Here is a 21652-nt window from a genome sequence, read left to right on the forward strand (position 1 = left end):
CTGCTCCGGGCCATGGAGACATAGGCTCTTTAAAGCAGTGGGAGGGGCTCGTGGCTGGGGGGCCTGCTGTGCCGAAGCCCCATGCTCGTCAGGGGCCTGTGTAACAGTCCCAGAAGAAGTGGGCACTAAGCCAGCAGCGGGGAGCCTGATGAACCCACGGCCGCGGCTGGGAGGCAGACAGATGTAGGACCTGGCGTACTGTAGGACCCTAGACCAGCAGAGACATCTTTCAGCTCAAGTCTCTGCCAGGGGGTCATGTGAGATGCCTCAGAAGAAGGTGTAAATCCTCCACGTGGTACAATTATAATCTGTCCTGTCCACGGGAGATGTTTGTTCCTGACCCCAGCATCTAGTGTTTGGCTCATGCCCTGAAGGGGGCTGGAGCATGACTTATGAGGAGAGCTGAGGGAACCGGGCTTGTTTAGTCTGCAGAAGAGAAGAGTGAGGGGCGATTTGATAGCAGCCTTTAACTACCTGAAAGCGGGTTCCAGGGAGGATGGAGCTAGGCTGTTCTCGGTGGTGGCAGATGACAGAACTAGGAGCAATGGTCTCAAGTTGCAGTGGAGGAGGTCTAGGTTGGACATTAGGAAAAAGTTTTTCCCTAGGAGGGTGGTGAAGCACTGGAATGGGTTATCTAGGGAGGTGGTGGAATCTCCATCTTTAGAGGTTTTTAAGCTACAGCTTGACAAAGCCCTGGCTGGGATGGTTTAGCTGAGGTTAGTCCTGCTTTGAGCAGGGGGTTGGACTAGATCCTCCTGAGGTCCCTTCCCACTCTAATATTCTGTGATTCTATGAGAGTTGATTTCTCTTCCACATTTTTATCCTAGCTAAAATAGCTGTGGCTGTTCTTATTCTTATCAATGTCTCATTCTTTTTGGAATCCTGCTAATCTCATGATCTTCATGATATCATGTGGCAGTGAGTTCCTCTGGTTAGCTATGCATTGAGTATAAAGTGTGGAAGCAGGGTCCCTCAGGGTGCAGAGAGAGCCTTACTATTCCTTACTGTGCCCCAAGTTTCTGGTAGGCTATGGAGAAAGTGGTGCTATTAGCTTGAGGTGTGCAAGGAGTACAGAGCATGCGTAAGCAGTGCACAGCGCAGTGTGAGGGGTGGTGTGGGGTGGGCACAGGACGAAGAGGTGCAGTGCGAGGTGCCAGGCATGCCCGGGGCTGTGCCAGCTGTGCATGGTGGCAGGTGGGGGTGCAATATGGAGGCACGGTGCAGTGGGAGGGGATGAGAGGCAAGTCACAAGGCACGTGAAAGCTCAGGGCTCATTGCCCAGCGCAGCAAACGCTGGTTTGGTTGGAGCGGGACCCCTAGAGCTGCCAGGGGTAGCACACAGCAAGCCCTGTGGGGCAGAGCACTGGGGTGTCGTCCCCTTTAAAAGCAGCAGCCTGGCTTGCGGGCAGATGGGAAGGAGCCGGGGCTGGGGCTGGCTGCACAAAGGCCCCTGTTCTGCGTGTGGGGTGATGTGCTAGGCGGCCCCGGCGGATGGGAGCAGGTTTCTGCACTCTCACGCCTCCTGCTTCAGCTCCGGTTACGCTGCCTGCTGGGAACAAAAGAGCCAGTGGGCCACCTCGGTCCCCAGCGCCCACGAGGCCCTGCCAGCAAAGGGCTGGTTTGTTTCCTCCAAACAAAACCCTGTCTTCATGGCCCTGGGCCGGCTTCTGCCGAGCGAGCGGCCCTGCCCCCACCCCCCAGGTCTGCAGGCAGCACCATGGCCAGGTCTGGGTTGGATAGGAGCCGTGGAAGTCAGAGACAGGCCCAGCAAAGGCATCTTTCAGCGCAGCAACTGGGCCTCAGCTGGGGCATCTCCAGCGGCTGGGTCAGACCCGCCTCCCCAGGCTCACAGTGCCAGTCTGTGAAGTAGGTGGGCAGCGGACGCAGCGTCCCTCACCATACAAAAGAGACAGGCCTCAATTGTGGGGCCTAGAAAGGGGACTGTGTGTTGGGGCGGCGGGACACAGGCAGACTCTGTGGTCCTCTCTGGCTGTGTAGCTGCCACCCTGAGCTGCGGAGTTTCACCGCCCACGTCTTCCTATCTCCTGGCCTGGCGCTAGCAGGCGTGGAAGGGAGTGCAGCCTGCACGGCAGGCGGAAGTGAGGGGCACCAGCTAGTGGAAATAAGGGGTGATATGAGATGATCGGCCATGGAGGTTCAATGTCTGCAGGAAGCCACCAGAAGAACTGATTAGACACTGCACAGCAGCACCCGGTTCTCTGTCTCCCCCCGGCAGATGAGAACAGCCCCCTCTCCCTGCTGTCCCGGTGCCTGGCTGCGCCCAGCCCCTTGGCAAGGGGCAGCTGGTGAACGTGGGCCCAGGCGGGAGGGAGGCGATGCTGCTGTGAAGAGGGAAGTGCCGGGAAGATCTCCCCTCTGCGGCTCTGCCATAACGTCCGCCGCCAGCGAGGGCACCTGCCTGCTGATTGGCAAACCGGTCGCAGCCTTGGGATCCTTTCGGCCCCCTCAGCGCTACTGGCTTCCCACAGAGCCCTGGCAGCACAAACTGCCCCCTCCGGCTGTGACTGGCCAGACGGTCGCGCCCTGTCCTGTCTGACACAGGCCCGGCCACAGAGAGACATTCGGGACCTCCTGGCGTCACCAGTGCAGCTCAGCTGCCAGGCGGAAGCTGCCTGCCCTGAGACCGCTCCGACGGGTGCCATCTGCAGCAGCCTGTCTGCTGAGCGGCACGGCCGTGCCTTGAGCACATCACCCCAGGCCTGGCTCCCCGCTGACACAAGAGAGCCCAGCACAAGCCCACGGGACAGGCGCTGCTGCTTGAGCGACGCTTCTCCCTCGGCGAGCACAATGTCTCACGACCGGGGCCCTGACACTGTCTCCGTTGGGGGGAGCAGTTTGTGAGTGCGGGAGACAGAACTCTCAAGGGAGCTGGGCTTAGACCGTGGAACTCCCTGCCACAAGAGAGAAGAGACCACGGGCCTCCCAGTGGTCAAAACCCAATGCAAAACTCATCTCTTCGGCTTAGCTTCCCCTCAAGAGCTCTCCCCGCACAGGCTTTGTCTTCGCTGCCAGAGAACGTGCGTTTTTCCAGTGATGATAAACACGATAGGTTAGGCGAGGTCAACCGCAAGTGGGGGAATAGTGCTGACCTCGCAGCAGAACTACAGGTGCCTTGTCTCCACCAGGATTTCACAGCGGGATGCCTGACGGGCAGTCATGATCCCACTGTAAAAAAAATCCCCCCGTTTTGCAGTGAAAACAATGGGACAGGCAATATCAGCCGTCACCAACCTCACCCACATAAAACACGCTGGGGGGAAAAGAATGCCGTGGCGTTTCAAAGGCAGAGGGCAGGAGTGTTTGTGTGGCTGTAATTGGACATTAATAACTTGGCCCGGGCTCAAACGCTCGCTGACGATGGCCATACATGTCTATAAATAAATAAATAGGTATAGGGTGGAGCTCAGGTGAGGGAAAGGTTGACTGGGGAATCAGCGAGATCTGGGATAGTGATGGGTGAGCAGGGGGCTGTCTGTGCAGGCTGAGCATGGGCTGTGAAATGTCAGCCTCTGGCTGGGAATCGGGAGAGGGCTGAGCAGAGCCAGACCCTGTCTTGGACAGGATCTCTGAGACGAGCCTCGGCACAGAGGGCAGATCTCGATCTCAGCTTCCCTGAAGGTCAAAGCAGCAAGGCTGCCCAGAGCCCCCTGTGGAGCTGAGCTGAGCCCCTGGGAAAAGGCTGGCCCCCCGCTCTGCGAGGCAGCATGCTGGAGGAGGTGCTTGGAGCAGTGCCAGCCAATGGGGTTTCCAGCTCTCATGCTGAGCCCGCTCCAAAGACCCCGGAGTCTATGGGAAGATTCCCCCAGTGGCCCGCTGTGAGCAACATCCAGCCATTCCCACCCCCCCAGCACAGGGGAGACCATTCCTGGCCAACGCATCAATGCCTTAACGAGCAGCCCCAATGGGTCTTGCTGTCTGCCCCTCCCCAAGCCTGCTGGCTGGAACTGCCCTGTGCCCTATCTCAGTGGTTCTCAACCAGTGGGTGCACGTACCCTGGGGGGTACATCACCCCATCTCGACATTGGCTTCGTTTCACAACAGGCTGCATAAAAAGCCCTAGCGAACTAACATTTCCTACAGACAATGACGCATTTATTTGGCTCCATGCACTGTACATGGGAATGTAAGGTTTATATTCCAACTGATTCACAGTTCTATGGTCATAACGAGAAGGGCAGCAATCGTCCAGTCGCAGAGCGCTTGGCACTGTTGCATTGTTAGGGCTGATTTTGGAAGCAGGTCGTTGTTAAGCGACGTGAATCAGACTGCTGAAAGGGGTGCGGTATGCTGTCTGGAAAGGTTGAGAACCACTGCTCTATCTAACCTCTCACTGTGTGTTTACTGAGAAATCTCAGCCAGTCTGAAAACCCCACCCCTGCTGGCAGCTGCCTGGAGCCAGGAAGCCACTGGCCTCCCAGCCTGTCAGACCTGCCTGCCTTCAGCTGGGCTACGGCCCTCTCCACTAGCCACCACTGGAAACCTGTCCTGGGGTCATGTAGGGCCTGGCCCCCAAAGCCAGCGGCTCCACAAGTGAACACCTGTGCCTGCCGAGATCTCCCACCCCTGGCTGTTTTCTCTGCGTGCTTTGAGCCCTGGGCTCCTGCCCTGGTGGGTAGGGCTGGGGCAGTTCTGGATTTTGCAGTGCCTCGCAGGAGAGATGGGAAGCGGTGCCCAGGCTCCAGTAACAATCCACGTCTCTGTTGATGCCAGCGCTGCAGATGGATACAAACAGCTCGGTTGTTCTCGGCCCTGGGAGGGAGGGTTGTGAATGAGCTCTCTGTGCTGCTTGAAGTGGGAGGAGAGCCAGAGGCAGGGAGCCAGCGAGGGTGGTGGCCAGAGCTCACTCTTGGGACATTTTCGCTCCAGGAGATGTGAGGGAGGCTCCAGCAGTAGCTCCACACCTGGGAGGAGAGAGAGAGATTGTGGAGATAGCTGGCACCAGTGGGAAGTAACTGTCTGCCCTGCCCTGGGGCTCCAGACTCCCACGCTAGTGGCATGACCCTGGTACCGTGGCGATGACATAGGGAAGGTGGCAACGACTTCTGGGGGGGGCCGAGCTGCCTTGGGAGAGCTGCCCAGGAGGAGATTGTTCCATGTCGGAGCAGCATCCCAAAGCCCTTCCTGCGCAGCCTGGTCCCACTGAGCCCTGGCGAGGAGAGAAGAGAAAAGAGAAGTTTGCAGAGAGGAGCTTAAGCAAAGGAAAAGGTGATGTTCAAAGGGGGACTTTACTGCATATCTACTGCAGCGGGGTGAGCGTGGGGTGTGTGTGTGTGTGTGTGTGTGTGTGTGTGTGTGTGTGTGTGTGTGTGTGTGAGAGAGAGAGAGAGAGAGAGAGAGCATGCCAGGGGATTGTATGTGTGTGTGTGTGTGTGTGTGTGTGTGTGTGTGTGTGTGTGAGCATGCCGGGGGATTGTGTGTGTGAGAGCATGCCGGGGGAGTGTGTGTGTGAGAGCATGCTGGGGGATTGTGTGTGTGTATGTGTGTGTGAGAGAGAGAGAGGGGATTGTGTGTGTGTGTGTGTGTGTGTGTGTGTGTGTGTGTGAGATGCGGGGGATTGTGTGTGGTGTGAGAGTGTCTGTGTGTGTGAGAGCATGCTGGGGGATTGTGTGTGTGTATGTGTGTGTGAGAGAGAGAGAGAGCATGCCAGGGGATTGTATGTGTTGTGTGTGTGTGTGTGTGTGTGTGTGTGTGTGTGAGCATGCCGGGGGATTGTGTGTGTTGTGTGTGTGTGTGTGTGAGAGAGAGAGAGAGAGAGAGAGCATGCCAGGGGATTGTATGTGTTGTGTGTGTGTGTGATTGTGTGGTGTGAGCATGCGGGGGATTGTGTGTGTGTGTGTGTGTGTGTGTGTGTGTGTGTGTGTATATTGTGTGTGTGCATAGGAGCCTGGAGGAAGAATGGAAGGGGTTGGGGGGTAACAGTGACTGTCGTGGGGAAGGGACCGTGTACAGCTGGCGCGCTGGGGGCGCTATGCAGTGGGGTAGCAGAGTGCGCGCGTGGCAGGGATGCTGTGTTTCTAAAGAGGACGGATGTAACAGAGAGTTTGTGGGTGTAACAAGGAGCGTGGCTTTGGGAGAGGGAGATGTATGGGGTAGAGCGAGAGCCCTCCTCTTCCTCTGGGATGCAGGCTCTGCGGGAGGTGTGCTATGGGGACAGGCTTTCCCGGTGGGGAGGGCTGCAGGGGTGGGAGTAGCTGTGGCTGTGGGGCCATGTGTGTCTACAGGATGGTGGGCGTAGCAGTGGGGGACACGCTGTCTGGCAGGGAGGAAGCAGTCGGGGCCATGTTCTCTGTGGGGCATAGATGGGGTACTCTAGTTAGGAAGGTGATACCCATGTGATCAGCCCAGCAATGACCATGCCCCCTGTTCCCCCTGCAAACGGGGAGCCACAAAGAGCAGGAGTTGTGTCTTGCCGCCAGCCTGCAGGGCTGCATTAATTATTAATCCACTCACCTAAGGCAAAGTCAATACGGAGGCTGGGCTGAGAAAGGGATCCCAGGCCTATTTGCTTATAAACATCCTAGCGGAGACCAGGCCTGGGTGGAGGAGAAAGTCTTCTCTGCGGGGGAAATGCCCCCTCCTGTACAGTGACAGCGGATTGGGGATTAGAGAATCTTCCTGCAGAGCCAGTTGCTGGCTGGAGGAGGCAGTCACTGGCTTTACTGCCCAAGTCTCAGGATTTACAGAGCAGGACTCCAGCTTTCGTGCGTTTCTTTGCCAGTGTCATTGTTTTCACTGTAGTTTAGGTTTAGCCAACATCCTGCAGGGTCCCCAGCCCAGCCTGGGGCCAGTGGATCAGAACCAGGAAGTGAACTAAGTACACAGAATATGAAACTGACCAGCCTGGTTTCACTGGAGAAGCTGAATAAAAGGCAAAAAGTAAACACACCGCATGGGCAAGGAAAAGTGAGTGGGAGGCGTAAGGCGAGGGTCTGCTTTGAATGTGTCTGTGCAACAGGGACCCCCTCCAGACTCCGCAGACCTGCTACCTGTTTACATTTCCTGACCTTAGTGACCAAACAAACAAAAACCCCAATAGCTTTTGACTGCTCTTAATTCCTGAAATTAAGCCCTGGGAGGGTGAGCCGAATTCTGTTCTGGCTTGTGCATCATTGTCATCAATAATAATAATTATGATTCATAAATAATTAAACGTAAATGCCTGGCTCTTATGTAGCACTTTTCATCACCAGCACTCGCAGCTGAGTTTCAATGAGAGGGCCAGTTCGCTGATCACTGGAGACAATGGTGTCACCGAGGCTGTAATCTGCCCTGCAGAATTTTAATGACCGAGATGATGGATGGGAGGGAAAGAGCCCAGCTTTGCTCTCAGATCCCAGGCTGAGTTTGCAAGGCTGGCTGCCCAGAACTGAGCGCATTTGTTCTCCAGTCAATGGGAGGCACAAGAAACACGGAAAACATTGTACCATTTTTGTAGTCCCTCCTCAGGGAAGAGCTGCTCTTTATAATTTGTTTCCCTGTCAATAATCTCAGGTGTAATTAATGGCAGAAGGAAGGAACTTGACCCAGCTTCTAATTATGGCAATATTATGCACCTCTAGTGCTAGGTATGCGTCCCAACTTGGCTGTAGCACCCTCTGTAAGAAAGTGGAAGTGGTGCGTTTTCAAAGCAGCCAGTCTGCTGATGTCACAGCCGCTTTATGCTCTCATTGCTTATTTGAACGCTATTGGCCAGGAGTGACAATGACCTATGCCTGGTCTGCACACAGACTTGTGCCAGGTTCACTATAACGTGCTTTTAAATCAGTTTAGTTAAACCCCTGCAAAACCCTGTGTGGACGCACTTAAATTGATTGAAGTGTGGTTTACGTAAATTTAGCTTAATTTGGCTTCTAACTGGTTTCAACTGAATTGACATAATCCACTTTCAAACTGATTTCAGAGTGCACGGGGGTCTCTGCACCACACTAACATAAATGGATTTAAAAGCAATTTAGTTAAAACCAGTACAACTTTGTGTGTAGACAAGGCCACAGTGAGAATGGCTTGACTGACAGGTTCTTTGCACAGCAGGTTCTGTACACACAGGGCAGCATTTTACTGCTAGTAAAGGTACTTTCCATTGTGGGAAAAAGAGGGTTATCCGCCACTGAAGTGCGAATAAATCTGTTTGCCTCTGGAAAGCACGTTGGCCCAGATGCTAAAGGTATTTAGGTGCATTTCAGTGGGAGCTAGGCACACCAATCCCTTGGAGAATCTGCGCCCTTCTCCCCACTTCACCAGCTTCTTCAAGGCAAGAGAGACACATTTACAAACACTCCCACTATGCTGCTCACTTTTTCCACGCTGGGCACTTGGTGGGGTAGAACAGATGGTTGAGCCAGCTGGTTCCATCAGAGAAAATCTCTTTGTTTCCAGATTAGGCTGTAATAATAATGCCTATTGCCTCACATTTCTATGGAACTTATCACACCAAAGCCCTTTGCAGACTAGAGTGTATAATGAACCCCTGCACCCACCACTTGATGGCACTAGGTGTGTGTGCTGATGGAGGTCTCTCCTTTGGAGGAGATGTAAAACCAAAGCCTTGACTGTTAGTGGGTGCTGAAGATTCCAGCTCACGTTTCACACGTATCTGGGTAGTAGCTCTGGCCCTGGCCCTGGCCCATTTCTGACTACGGTGTCATTTACAAATCTGTTCTTAACATTTCCCCCTAAATTTTGAGCTGGATACAGGATTTTATGTCCTAAATTGTTGTTTAGTGTTTTGGGAGTCTGTTAAAGAGCTGCCATGTTCCACCTCAGAGGTGGTTGCATGTCAGTGTTGGGTGAAGTGATTCCTTTTTTGGCCTCCTTTGGGCTAGAAGCTGCTATGAGAACATAGGCCATTATCTTACCATTACTGCCACACTTGAGAATAACTGAGGCTGTGCCCCGAAGACAGCCTATTAACCCCCAGTCTCTTCTCTGCCAGACCTGTCTGTTGGCCAGGTGATAAAATCACCTTGGGGGGCTATAGAGGTGGGGGTCAAGAGCCTTTAAGTGCATTTCAGTGGGGCTCAGGGGGCTGCTTGTCTGATGGAACAAACGACAGCATGACCCTGTTACATGCAGTGATGTGATGTTGCATCTGCATGTTTCAAGGCCGCTGGAGATCATCAGTCATGGGGCAACTGCTCCACCAGCAGGTTCCCTGCCTAGCATGGAGATGTTCTTGATGCTGCCAGCTCAGGCATTTCAGTCGGTGCCATAGATCCGCTCCTAGCCTGGAAGTGTTGGGGTCTGAACCGCAGAGTGTTTAACGGTGACGGCTCTGCCTGGCGCTTTGTCATAAGCCCAGTAGGAGACTATCTTCCCTTCCCCAGGGCACTGCGCCAGAAGAGACGTTCTGCTGGGAGATGAGGTGCCAGGTCCCTCTTGAATGACTCCGAGGAAGTGAGTTATTAGAGAGAGGATAGCTGCTGCCGCCGGGCTGGCGGGTGGGGGCTCAGCTTTCCAGTGCCCATGCTCAGGCTGCGGGGGATACCCAGGTGAAGGGCAGAAAGGACAGCAGAGAGGCAGTTTGTGCGAGCATCCCCTCCTCTGGGAGGTCTGCCTCTCACCAGACGATGCCAGTAGGCAAAGGCTGGCCCCCCTTACCCCCCACCCAGGCTCGGATCCAGTTCCAAACTCTCCCTACGGGCCAGTGTCCGTGGAAGGGCAGCAGCTGACTCTGCCCCGGGCACTGGGCTGCAGTGTTGATGTCAGTGAGGAGGGAGTCCTGTTACAGCTGCTGCCCTCGGCCTGGGGATCCATTTACAGGTTCCATTCACTATTCATTGAGATGGGAATCTCAGCTGCGGCCAGCCAGCACGGAGGGCTCAGCCCACTCCCCCCCTCCTAGAGAGAGAAGGGACAAGGGAGGACTGCCGGACAAGGGAGGACTGCCGGCTGATATGGACAGGGCACTGCTGAAAAGAAACTGGTATGGGAGAGTCCCGGCTGGGGCAGGGGTTCACCCAGAGGGAGGAAATTATTGCCCTAGATTCAAAGACCATTGTGATCAGCTAGTCTGACCTCCAGCTTCACACAGGCCCCCCAGGAATTCCTAGCGCAGACCTTCTGGAGAAACATCCCATCCAGCTTTAAAAATGGTCAGCGATGGAGAATCCCCCACAGCCCCTGGTAAATGGGGTAATGATTCTCCCTGTAAAAATGTACATCTCTCCTGCCCGATGCTCGTCCAGGTGACTTACAGAGGGTTTGTGCCCTCCGCTGTCCTCTTGCAACCATTTTGATCTGCCTCATAGTTGGCCCCTCAGGGGTTTGGCAGCTCCCCACCTGCACCCCACTGGTCCTGCCGGGGCCTGTTCTGCTCTCCTGGAGCCAGGGCTGCCCAGGAGGAGGGGGACAAAATGGGGAGCTTGCCCCAGGCGTATTTGCGTGAGTGGCGTTCCCACCTTCGCAGAGCTCAGGTCCGGCGCCTGCTGTCAGTGCAGGGAGTGACTTGCCAGCCCCTGCCGGGCCCAGATCCCACCTTGCCACCTCTGCCATCGCTGCCCAAGGTGATCTGCCAGGCTGAGAGCCCCGAGCTCGAGGGGGCTCAAGGTTGGGGCTACTGCTCCCACTGGCAGGGGAGTTGGAGTTCAGGGAGAGGCAGGATCAGGAGCGACTCCCAGCCCCATGCAGGGCAGAGCCCCACATCCCAGCGGAGAGGGCAGCAACTCCACAGACCTTGGCCTTCTCTGACCCCCCATCCCCCCAAGGAGGGCAGAGACCCCACAGGCCTGGGCTCTCTCTGCCCGCCCCCCGCATCCCCTCCCCTCTTCAGTCTCCATGGTAATATTTTTGGAAAGACGAGGGGGTCTCTGTTTCAGATTTTTGCCCTGGGCACCCCCACAGCTCTGTGGGGCCCTGCCTGGAGCTCAGCACTGCTGTGAGCAGCTGTCCCAGCCTTGGGTAGCGTGTCTCCTTGTCCTGACACAGAGGACAGCACTGCTGCAATGCAGTCGCTCACACACTACCAGGCAGCTCCAGCCTCTGTGAGTGTCAGACCCTGGACCTGCCTATCCCCTCGGCTCCCTGCGACTTCCAGACCCATCCTTTGCAGGCTGCGGCTGGTGTTTTGCAGGTGCTGTACTCTTCTAACCTCCTGCGGGCTGGCTCGGGGCTTCCTGGACAAACTGGGGGGCAGGAGGGGCTGTGCTTCCCAGGAAAAATCGTGGGCATCCCGTGCGTGAGGGGAATGAGACAGGGTGGCGTTCCTCTGGATCCAGGATCAGGTGTGTTCCTGTGTGCCTATGAACCATGGAACTAGGAGCTGTCCCTGGGAGAGGCTGGGCTGCAGGGCTCCGGAGGGAGGGAGCAAGGGGCAAGCCCTGGCCTTGGAGAGCCCGTGAAAAGTTCCCTGCCCCATGTTTTCTATCCGGCTGTCTGTGCGCTGCTGCCCCCACTGGCTAATATACAAGATGACGGCTCGATGTTCCGTCTCCCAGCCGGAAGAAAATGTGGCTGTGTCTATATCCCGTGTGCTGCCCACAGAGCTGCCCTGCCACCTCGCACAGGGAACCAGCACTTTTGCTGTGGCTGAGGGAGCAATGTGGGTCTTAAGTACTGTGTACTTCCAGCCCAGATCTAAACCAGCCCTGAGGTCTAACCAACACAGCCAGCACCTCCCCAGAAAGTCCATACTCACCCAAACACTCAGCCGGGTCCTAACTCACTGGGATGGTCTGAGTATCAGTTCAACACCCAGTGGGTAAATTGAGACGAAAGGGGTCTGGATCCAGTCCAGCCAACAGGCCCCCCACAACCAACTAGTGCTCATGGACCTCCTGGCCCCCTGCTCTGCCATGGCTCCCTCCTACTCCTGAATCACCAGGGCACACCCAGAACTCTCTGACAGCTGGCCTGTATCCCACGGAGCCCGGAAGCCGCACTTTGTGGGTCCATGAGCTTCCCTGGCAGCCCAGGGACTGGATCCCTAGATCATGCCTTTTAATCCACCCCCTGAGAGCATCCTTGTGATGAATTTGTTCCTGGATGACTGCCATGATTAATATACAGAATGCTGAGCTCTGACGGACAGCCGGTCTCTCACCTTTCCCGATCGATGGAGTTAGAGATCAATCTACTTAGATTAACAGAGAGACGGTTCAGCGGTGACTTGATTTCAGCCTGTCAGTGGCTACCTGGGGAACAAATATTTAGCACAGAAAGGTTTCACACGACCCAATGGCCGGAAGTTGAAGCTAGACAGATTCAGACTGGAAATAAGGTGTAAAATTTTAGCAGTGAGAATAATTAACCATTGGCACAATTTACCAAGGATCATGGTAGATTCTCCATCGCTGACAACTTTTAAATCAGGACTGGATGTTTTTCTAAGAGGTCTGCTCTAGGAACAGTTTTGGGGCGGTTCTCTGGCCTGTGTGATGCAGAAAGTCAGATGATCACGATGGTCTCTTCTCGCCTTGGAAGCTAGGACACTCCAACCATTTCTATATCTAAAGCAGCTGCGCTTGGCACGCACATGCATGGTTTTACCATCCTAGCACTGAGCTGCTTTTAATAACTAACGGGTTCTTCTGTGGCCTTTTTGCCTTTAGGTTGCTGAAATTTTGCACCCTCAATGCCGCCTGCCGTTTTTTGTCTGGAAATTTCTCTCGGTTTTTTTTAAGTGTTTAAGAATTTAGCCGTGAGAAGCATCAGTGCAGGGGTTGTTAACTCAGCCACCATCCATGCAGGGCTCTCTAGCTCCACCACACTCTGCTATGTGGAGAGTCTGGGGACAGAGGGCCTGGAGCCTCGCTTCCCTGGAGTTCTCTTCAAGATCAGGGGAGTCACTGAAGCAGACTCTAGCTTCACCTCCACAGAGCCATATGGGAGTGTGGGGGAGCCTGAGGAAGAGCAGAGAGAGGAACCGGGTCCCCTGCAGGATCTCTAGCTGGCCCCATACACTCTAGCAGCTGAGACGTGCACTTATGAAGCATGCAAGTTGTTTTGTTGTCGTCTCTTTCGTAGAATTATAGAAGATTAGGGCTGGAAGGGACCTCAAGAGGTCATCTCGTCCAACCCCCTGCTCAAAGCAGGACCAACCCCAACTCAATCATCCCAGCCAGGGCTTTGTCAAGCAGGGCCTTAAAAACCTCTGAGGATGGAGATTCCATCACCTCCCTAGGTAACCCATTCCAGTGCTTCACCACTCTCTTTGCAGTGGGTTGGAAGGGATGTCGGTCATCCAAGCAGCCAGGAGAAAACCATGACCCGGTGAGAGAGATGACCTGGGAGATCAATTAGCAGCATGTCCTTGTCAGCAGTGGATGTCTTGGTGACAGGCCAAAGATGAGCGGGAAAAGAATTTAAATGTATGCTGGAAAAACTGCTTGCTCCTTCAGCCCACTTTTGAGGTTTTCAGGGGACTCCTTTGGGCCCAGAATGCGAGGATGTGGTTGAGAGAACCGCTGTAAGCCTGTGGGTATGGTCAGTGGTAAACTGACAGTGTTAAAGCAGGTGTGATTTGGAGACTTCTATCTGCAGTCCCAGCCATGGCTTTAAAGGTGGAATTCCAGTGCCTCTGTACATCCTTCTAGCCCTGATGGAGAAGAAGTTGGATGGCTGGAGCTGGAGTAGGTGATGGAGTTTGATAGGATGGAAACAAATATTTCCAATGCACCAATATTTCCATAGTTAACCACGGGCACAATTTACTGAGGGTCATGGTGGATTCTCCATCACTGACAATTTTTAAATCAAGACTGGATGTTTTTCTAAAAGTACTGTTCTGAGAGTTATTTTGGGGCAGTTCTCTGGCCTGTGTTGTACAGGAGGTCAGACTAGACCATCATAGTGGTCCCTTCTGGTCTTGGAATCTATTGATTTAAGAATATTGTTAGAAGAAGACTTGAAAAAATAGAGCTGTCGGGAATTTTTTTGAGGAACATTTTTCATCAGAAAAGGCTGATTTGTCAAACCTGAAACCATTTGCGGGAAAGAGGCGGTTTCGACAAATTTCTTGTTTTGAACATTCATCAAGGGTCATGGTGGATTCAGCATCACGGGCAATTTTTAAATCAAGACCGGCTGGTTTTGTAGACGCTCTGCTCTAGTTCAAGTGGGATTCATTCAGGGCAGTTCTCTGGCCTGTGTTATGCAGCAGGTCAAACTGAATGGTCACAGTTGCTCCTGCTGGGTTAATAATCTATGAATCAGAGCTCTTTTCTTCCCAGGGTTCTTCATGTCCTCCGCATCCCTTCTCCCTGGCCCGTCCTCGCACTCTGCTGTCTGCCTCCCTCCAGAAATGATAAGGGAGCTACCGAAGGCTCCTTTCAGGTCGTCTACCTCCCTAACTGCTCCTCTCTCTGGGGTTCACAGGTGACCGTCATGCAGCAGCGGAAGAAGCCCTGGAGGTCCGTGTGCAAGGGGCTCGTTCTGGGAACTGTCCTGACCAGCTTCATGCTGCTGCTGTACTCCTATGCGATGCCGCCCCTGCTGGTCAGCATGACGGAGTGAGTGAGTCCCGCCTTGCCGTCGGGTCCGCGCTTCCTCTAGCAAAGCTCCTTTGCCGGCCGCACAGACACATTCGCTCCAGGGCTGGCTCAGGGGATTGGCAGATGGGGGCCAGAGGCTCCACTTTGGCATCATTTGCTCAGCTCCAGCCCCCAGGTTGATTCAAACCCGGAGTGAAAGGCGACGTCTACACTGCAAAAAAACCGCCTGGGCCAGCTGACTCGGGCTCATGCTACAGGGCTCAAAAGAGCAGTGTAGACGTTCCCACTTGCGCTGGAGCCGGGCTCTGACACCCACCCCCCTTACCCAGTTTCAGAGCCTGGCCTCTAGCCCAAGCATAACATCCACATGGCTATTTTAGCCCTAGTCGGTTGACCTAGGCTCTGAGACTCGCTGCCGCGGGGCTGGGGGGTTGCAGTGTAGATGTACTGAAAGTTGTCACCTGTGTGAAGTCAGTTGGGGGGCTCGGTCCGGTTCTAATGGGCAAGGATAAATGTCACAAAACAACACCCTAACTCTCAAAAGAGAGCCCTGGCTGGACGAGCCCCCCGTCTTCCCCTGCCCCATCTATGGAGCCTGCCAGGCAAAGTTGAGCCCCTTTGGCCAGGGAGACTTGCTCTGCTACCTCTGCCTGTGGCCACGCCTGTGATGGGCCCTTCTGATCTGTGAGACCTTCCTCGCCTAGGTGTCTTCTCACTCGCCCTCCCTCGTAAAGCACTTCAAGATCTACAGATGCAAAGTGCTACACGAGAACTTGGTATTACGGTATTGGCCTCAGTGCGCTACGGTGGAAGGTAGGAGATCGACAGCCCTGCCCTGGCAGGATCCCTTCCAAAGAGGAGCTCAATCTCCAGTCTCACGAAATAATCCAGAGGCTGCCGACAAGAGGCCAGTGGAGGCTTTTGTGATGTAGACGCGTGTGTTAGAACTGGGCTGAGACCCACCAGTCTCATTGCACGTGGGAGCAGCCATCAGATTGTACATAGAGATAGCCCCGTCCATCAGGGACTCCGATCACAATGTCCTCCCCAGTCCTTACGTGTCTCATGCTGCGACTGAGATATTGCCATTCCCCCGGGCAGCGCTCCGTCCTCCTGGCCATGTGCTCTGTCCTTCCAACGGAAAGTGAAAGCGCAAGTGGCTAGCACAGGAATGGCAGAATGGTTAAAACCTCCAGGCTCCTGCAGATTCACAGGGAACAAACTCCTCCTTTTCCTGGGGGTACATGGAGGGCGCCTGTCGCAGAGGTGGGGCGATCAGCACGGCACTAAATCCAATATGGGGCCGCGTTGAAGACTAGGGAAGTCCCTTCTCCAGTGACATACAGCTTGTCTCCACCTCCTAATTGACAGGTGGGGGGAGGGGGGTTAGGCTGACCCTGTGTGTCTCCCCCTGCCAGCAGGGATCAGCGGGGCTTTCCCTGCCTTCAAAAACCAGTACTCCAAGGAGAGCTGTGGCCCCGTTAGGGAGAAGTTTCAGAGACGCTATTAAGTCCCCCAGGACTTTGCTGTTGCGAGTGATTTTATGCGGCAGGTGCTCAGATATTCTGGTGATGGGCAGCAGGATAAAACTCACCACCTAGACGGATAGATCAAACTCGATGAGTGGGTGTTTGCTGCCACACACAGATTTAAACTGGCGAAGGGGAGAGGAGACAAAAGCCAGCAACTTCCCTTGGTGCCACAAAGATCTACGTGCACCGGCTAGAAACACACCTCAGCAGCAGCGGGAAGGGAAGGGAAGGGGCTAGGTTCCATCTGGGTTAGCCTGGGGCAAATCCATAGTAACACCAGCGAAAGCCTCGCTGACTGTCCTGGTTTACCCCGCTGTTCCTGACAGCCGCTGGCCTCCGGCTGCAGTGATTCTCTGAGCAGAAGAACTTGCTTTCAAATCTTGGGGCCAAATCGTGACTTCAGTTTGGTGGTAGCAGAAGGCAGCGTTTGGTGCGCTACGTTCGTACCAAAGAACTCCGGCTCTCTGGGGACTGGCTGGCTCGGGGGATTGGGACGGGACAACGGAGTCTTTCACCACAGGCCATTATTTCTAGCTGAGGCCAGGACAGGAGGGTGGAAGGGGAGTTAGGAGCCTACCTCCTTTTGAGCATCCCCCCTAGTGACGGACGTGGCTACCATCTGATGGCTGTGCAGTGGCCAGGGTTACTGTACAATGATGTCAGTCTAGATCCTGCTGGCCAGGTGTCCACATCGCTACAGGCAATAACTGGCCCTCTCGTTGGCGATGATGGCAGAGAGGCTGAGTACTGAATCGGCCATGGACCTAGCACGTGTGCTGCAGTAAGAGGCTCTGTAGGAATACCTAGGCAGAGACTGGCCTCCTCTCCGCCCCAGAGCGGGTCCCGGCAGGTCAGCGTTGAGGTCCATCAGCACGGGGCAGTGTGTGCAGGGAAGCCTGCAGTGGGACTGTCTGGGCTATACCCATTCAGGGAATCAAGAGAGGGATCCAGAGCTGGAGGAATGGCTCCTTTCTGCAGGGCCCTCCTGGCTGGTCACTGGGGATGGTGGTGGTTGAGCGAGGCCAGCGCAGAGACCCAGCCCCACAGATATGCCTTTTCTTGCCTTTCCTCCAGGATTCCTATCCCATACTCCTGCTCCTCCTACCCTGCCCAGGCCAGGGTGCCAGCTGCGGCGAACAGCACCCGCAGTGCCCCGGGACACAGCTGTTTGCCCAAGATGGACATCATGTTCATGAAGACGCACAAGACAGCCAGCAGCACCATCCTCAACATCCTCTTCCGCTTCGGCGAGAAGCACCGCCTCAAGTTCGCCTTCCCCAATGGCCGCAACGACTTCTACTACCCCTCCTACTTCGAACGCAGCCAGGTTCAGGACTATCAGCCCGGCATGTGCTTCAACATCATCTGCAACCACATGCGCTTCCAGTACCAGGAGGTGCACAAGCTATTGCCAGCTGACACCATCTTTCTGACGGTGCTGCGGGACCCCGCCTACCTCTTCGAGTCCTCCTTCCACTACTTTGGGCGCGTCATCCCCCTCACCTGGAAGCTGCCAGGCGAGGACAAGCTGGCGGAATTCCTCCGTGACCCATGGCTCTACTATGACCCTAACGGGTTCAACGCTCACTACCTCCAGAACCTGCTCTTCTTTGACCTGGGCTATGACAACACCATGAACGCCAACAGCCCCTTGGTGGATCAGTTCATCCAGGAGATCGACCAGCATTTCCACCTGGTCATGCTGCTGGAGCACTTCGATGAGTCCCTGGTGCTGCTGAAGGACCTGCTGTGCTGGCAGCTGGAGGACGTTCTGTATTTCAAACTCAACGCCCGCAAGGACTCCACTGTCTCCAAGCTGACGGCCGAGCTCTACGAGAAGGCCACGGCGTGGAACCTCATTGACTCCAAGCTCTACCGCTACTTCAACGCCACCTTCTGGCGCAAGGTGGAGGCCTACGGGCGGGAGCGAATGGCGAGGGATGTGGCCGAGCTGCACCAGGAGAACGAGAAGATGAAGAGCATCTGCATCGATGGGGGGCAGCCTGTGGATGCCAACGCCATCCAGGAGTCAGCCATGCAGCCGTGGCAGCCGCTGGGCCAGAAGTCCATCCTGGGCTACAACTTGAAGAAGAGGATCAACAAGAAGCATCGGAAGCTGTGCCGCAAGATGCTGACGCCCGAGATCCAGTACCTGACCGACCTGGGCGTCAACCTCTGGATCACCAAGCTCTGGAGCCATGTGCGGGAGTTCCTCAAGTGGTAATGGGTGACCTGCCGCCAGCCCCAACTCCATCCCCTCCGCCGCCCCCGTCCCCACCTAAGAGAAGAACCAGGTGCTTTTGTTTGTGTTTCTTCCTTTAGTCTGGTGGCTGGGTACGGGACACAACGCGTCATCAACCAGCTGAACTGGCTTGAGGCTCCAACAGCAAGTTAGAGAGCACGCCTCCCACCCCCTGCCCTGGAGACCTGGCCACACAGGAGAGAAGACGAGCCTCTGAGACCTGCAGGTGGAGACCCACTGGGGGGGGGGGGAAGGAAAGGGTCAGTCGGCCACCCCTCCTCCCACTTAGCTCTCCAGCACCATTCTTCTGGAGTGCTCCTGGGTCGGCCTCCACCACAGAGGTCTGCCAAGGGGGAGGTCAGGGCACCAGTCAGTGCTGGAACACTAGTTTAGCCTGCTCCCCTGAATTAGCTGAGGGCAGGCCTCAAGGAGCAAGACCAGGATGGGGGACACCGTAGCCAATTGCAGAACCTCACTAGTTGTTTGGGGGTGGCTTTTCCAGATGGTTTCTTCCTTGCTTCTGTTTGAAAGCATTCGGGGCAGTGTCTGTGCAAGCGGGATCCCAGCCCGGCTCCTTCGCAGTTGATAGCAGTTTATCTGTCACAGCGTACACAGGAGACAAGCTATAGGGGAATGCGTCTGTGTGTGCACTGGTGGGTGTGTGCTTTAACGTGTGTGCTTTGCTGCCACTGCAAGAATGTGTGCACAATGCATCGCAATGTGTGAAGGAATCTTGGGGGGCAGAGTAGATGCGAGAGAGACCAGTGTGTTGTGCGACATATTCAGGGAGTGGGTGTGCGCACACGCTTATGAACATGACTGTGTCTGTGAACAGCACGTTACAGTGAACATTGCTATAATGGGTGTGTGGCCAGTATATTTGCTGGTGGTTCGGGGTATGAGCCTGAAACTGTTACATTACAGCAGGGGTGGGGAACCTTTTTGCTGTCAAGGGCCTGATGGTGGCCCTGGCGGCAGGGGAGAATTTGGCGGCGGGGGGGGGGGAATTTGGCGGCAACAAGGTTTCACGGCGGCAGCAGGGTTCCGTGGGGGGCGGGGGGCAGTGCCCGCCGCCGAAGTCCCCCAGCTGCCGAAAAGGGGCAAACGGCAGCAGGGTTTAGGCGGCGGGCACCGCCCCCCCCCGCCGAATTCCCTGCCACCGCCAGGGCCGGACCAAATGAATCCACAGGAATCCATGTGTGTGTGAGATTGATCTGTTACCCTGATCTGTTACATGTGGGGGCTGTGTACAATACATTGCAGTGAGCGTCCACATCTCTATTTCTGTACATGTGCAGGGGGAGTAAGAGATGTGTGTGTGTGTGTGCGTGCGTGCGTGCGTGTGTGTGTGTGTGTGACAGACAGACAGACAGAAAGACAGACAGACAGACCAATCTGTTATCGGGTGTATTGGAATCTGTGTGCATATTTCACTCAGCGTGTGTGAATCTGACCAGCCTGTTTATCTGCATGTCTGTCTAGCACTGCACAAGTCACACTACAGCTGATGCAACAGAAAACACTCAGCACTCTGTCCATTCTAGAGGCTGCCATTTGCACTGATTCACACTGGCCGAGAGCCTGTCAGTTCCATGCAGACCGTATACAGTCTGTGTGTGAAGGTCAATATGTGTCTACATGCTGGTTTTTAATCTGCATCAGAGGGATGAGCTGGCCACAGTAGTCTCTAGCCTGCACTGACTCAGACTAGTCCATATATGGGAAATAACGCCCAAGGCGACAGTCCTTAGCTGCATTAAGATGTCCAGTGGGTCACATTTAATCAAACTGGTTCTCTTATAGCACTGATTTTGAACAGTCTATGCACGAAACATACCATTCTGAGTGGTCTGTATTATCTGCTCAAGCTGCTACGAGTTCAACCTCCCTGTATGTGTTTTTAAGGCATTCGGTGGGCTCATATAGTCTGCAGATGGCTATCAGTCCATATAGCATATTATTGACTAGTAGCCAGCAAAATGACTACATTGTTTGAAGCAGCATCAACAGCTGAGTTTCGGGCATGTATGAAAAACCCACTGAAAGCACAAGCCTTGTGTAGATTGGTTCGTGAGTCTTGAATTTATAACCAGCCTGGTTCAAAGCAAAACAAAAGAAATGATAAAAGTCCTTTTCAGGCCGGCTCTGTCAGCCAAAGCCCAGCCTCCAGCAGCTGTTGCCTGTGGAGCTTTCACTGCAGGAAAATGGGGGTTAGAACCTGGACCCCGTCAGATCCTTCACTGGGGGGTCTCAGGCCCAGGGCTGGACCCTGAACAGTAGCTGTCCAGTCGCCCTGGGTGTATCATTCCCTGGGCCAGCCTGGGCTCTGGGCTCCAAGCTTCCTGTCGGACCGTGGCAGTTTGGCCCCCTGCAGAGCAGAGCGTGTTCTCTTCCTGACCCTGACACCCACCCCCCACCCACCATCCGGGCTAGTGGCCTCCCCAGTTCGAGGGTCCCCTGGAGCCACTCCCCAGAGGGGAGGCTGGGCATGAGCCGTGGGATCTGGTGAGAACTGATGGGGATGCAGGGAGGGCTGGGCAGGAGGATGGGGGGGGACAGCAGCACGTTCCCTGCCTTCTGCTCTTGCTTTGATGTTCTCCGGGGCGGAGTGGGGGGGTGAGTCCAGCAGGGAAAGGGGAAGCAGGAGACAAGCTCCCAGCAGCTGCCATTCCGCTGAGCCCTGGCCATGAGCTGCCTGCCTTAGCTGCCTGTCCTTAGCTCTCAGCGGCATCTCCGGGTCAGCCTGAGGGTGACCCCTAACTGGCAGAGGGCAGAGCAGAGGGCAACGCCACCTCCTCAGGGCGGCCTATGGTGACGGCAAGTCCCAGCGCGCCCTGCTCCACCTTAAAGCCGCTCCGCTGCCGGAGGCGCTGCGCGGGCGGGGATCTGTGGTCCTCGTGTGCAGCCCGTCCCCAGCCCTTGCTGTCGGACTGCGCCCAGGCAGCCCTTCCTCTTCTCCCGGCCGCAGCGCTGGGGTCCCCTTTATATTCCTTAGCAGGCGGGGGTCTGACGTTCTGCTCTGGTTGGAAAGACGAGGCATGAGCTGATGGTCACTTTGTATGATAATTATACTGTATATTTGACAGTTTTTAATATATGAACCGTTCAGCTGTTCTCCGTCTGGTCTCTTTGTTCTCCCCTGGGGGGCAGCCGGGGGTTCCTGGCCCCATTAGCAATGGCTACAGAGACCCACTGGGGACAGCAGCCTCAGGGGACAGAGGACCTGGTCCAAGGGCCAAGTCTGTCTCCAGTGATCGCTGAGGGCAGATCGATTTCATTTCCCCCTCCTGATCTCCACTGCTCAGGCATGCCCTCCCGAGAGGAAATCCTGGCGAGCTGACAAAGCAGCTGTTCGCTGCCTTATTCCTGGATCCTGCTTGGCTACTCCTGCTGGAAAAGGCTTTTTTGGCTGGGTTTCCCCACCCTGCCTC

General features: G+C 55.2%; 1 protein-coding gene across 1 annotated transcript; it reads left to right on the forward strand.

Moving 5' to 3' along the window:
- Positions 1-4904: 4904 nt before the first annotated feature.
- Positions 4905-20788, forward strand: GAL3ST1 (galactose-3-O-sulfotransferase 1). The gene is made up of 3 exons (XM_067550202.1): positions 4905-5226; positions 14332-14465; positions 17054-20788. The coding sequence occupies exons 2-3, from the start codon at positions 14341-14343 to the stop codon at positions 18201-18203; spliced, it is 1275 nt and encodes a 424-aa protein (XP_067406303.1). The 5' UTR covers positions 4905-5226; positions 14332-14340; the 3' UTR covers positions 18204-20788.
- The last annotated feature ends 864 nt before the right edge of the window (positions 20789-21652 follow it).

This window comes from Emydura macquarii, unplaced genomic scaffold (assembly GCF_026122565.2).
Source record: "Emydura macquarii macquarii isolate MOO-44397 ecotype Brisbane River unplaced genomic scaffold, CSIRO-AGI_Emac_v2 contig_1254, whole genome shotgun sequence".
In the NCBI taxonomy this organism is placed as follows: domain Eukaryota; kingdom Metazoa; phylum Chordata; order Testudines; family Chelidae; genus Emydura; species Emydura macquarii.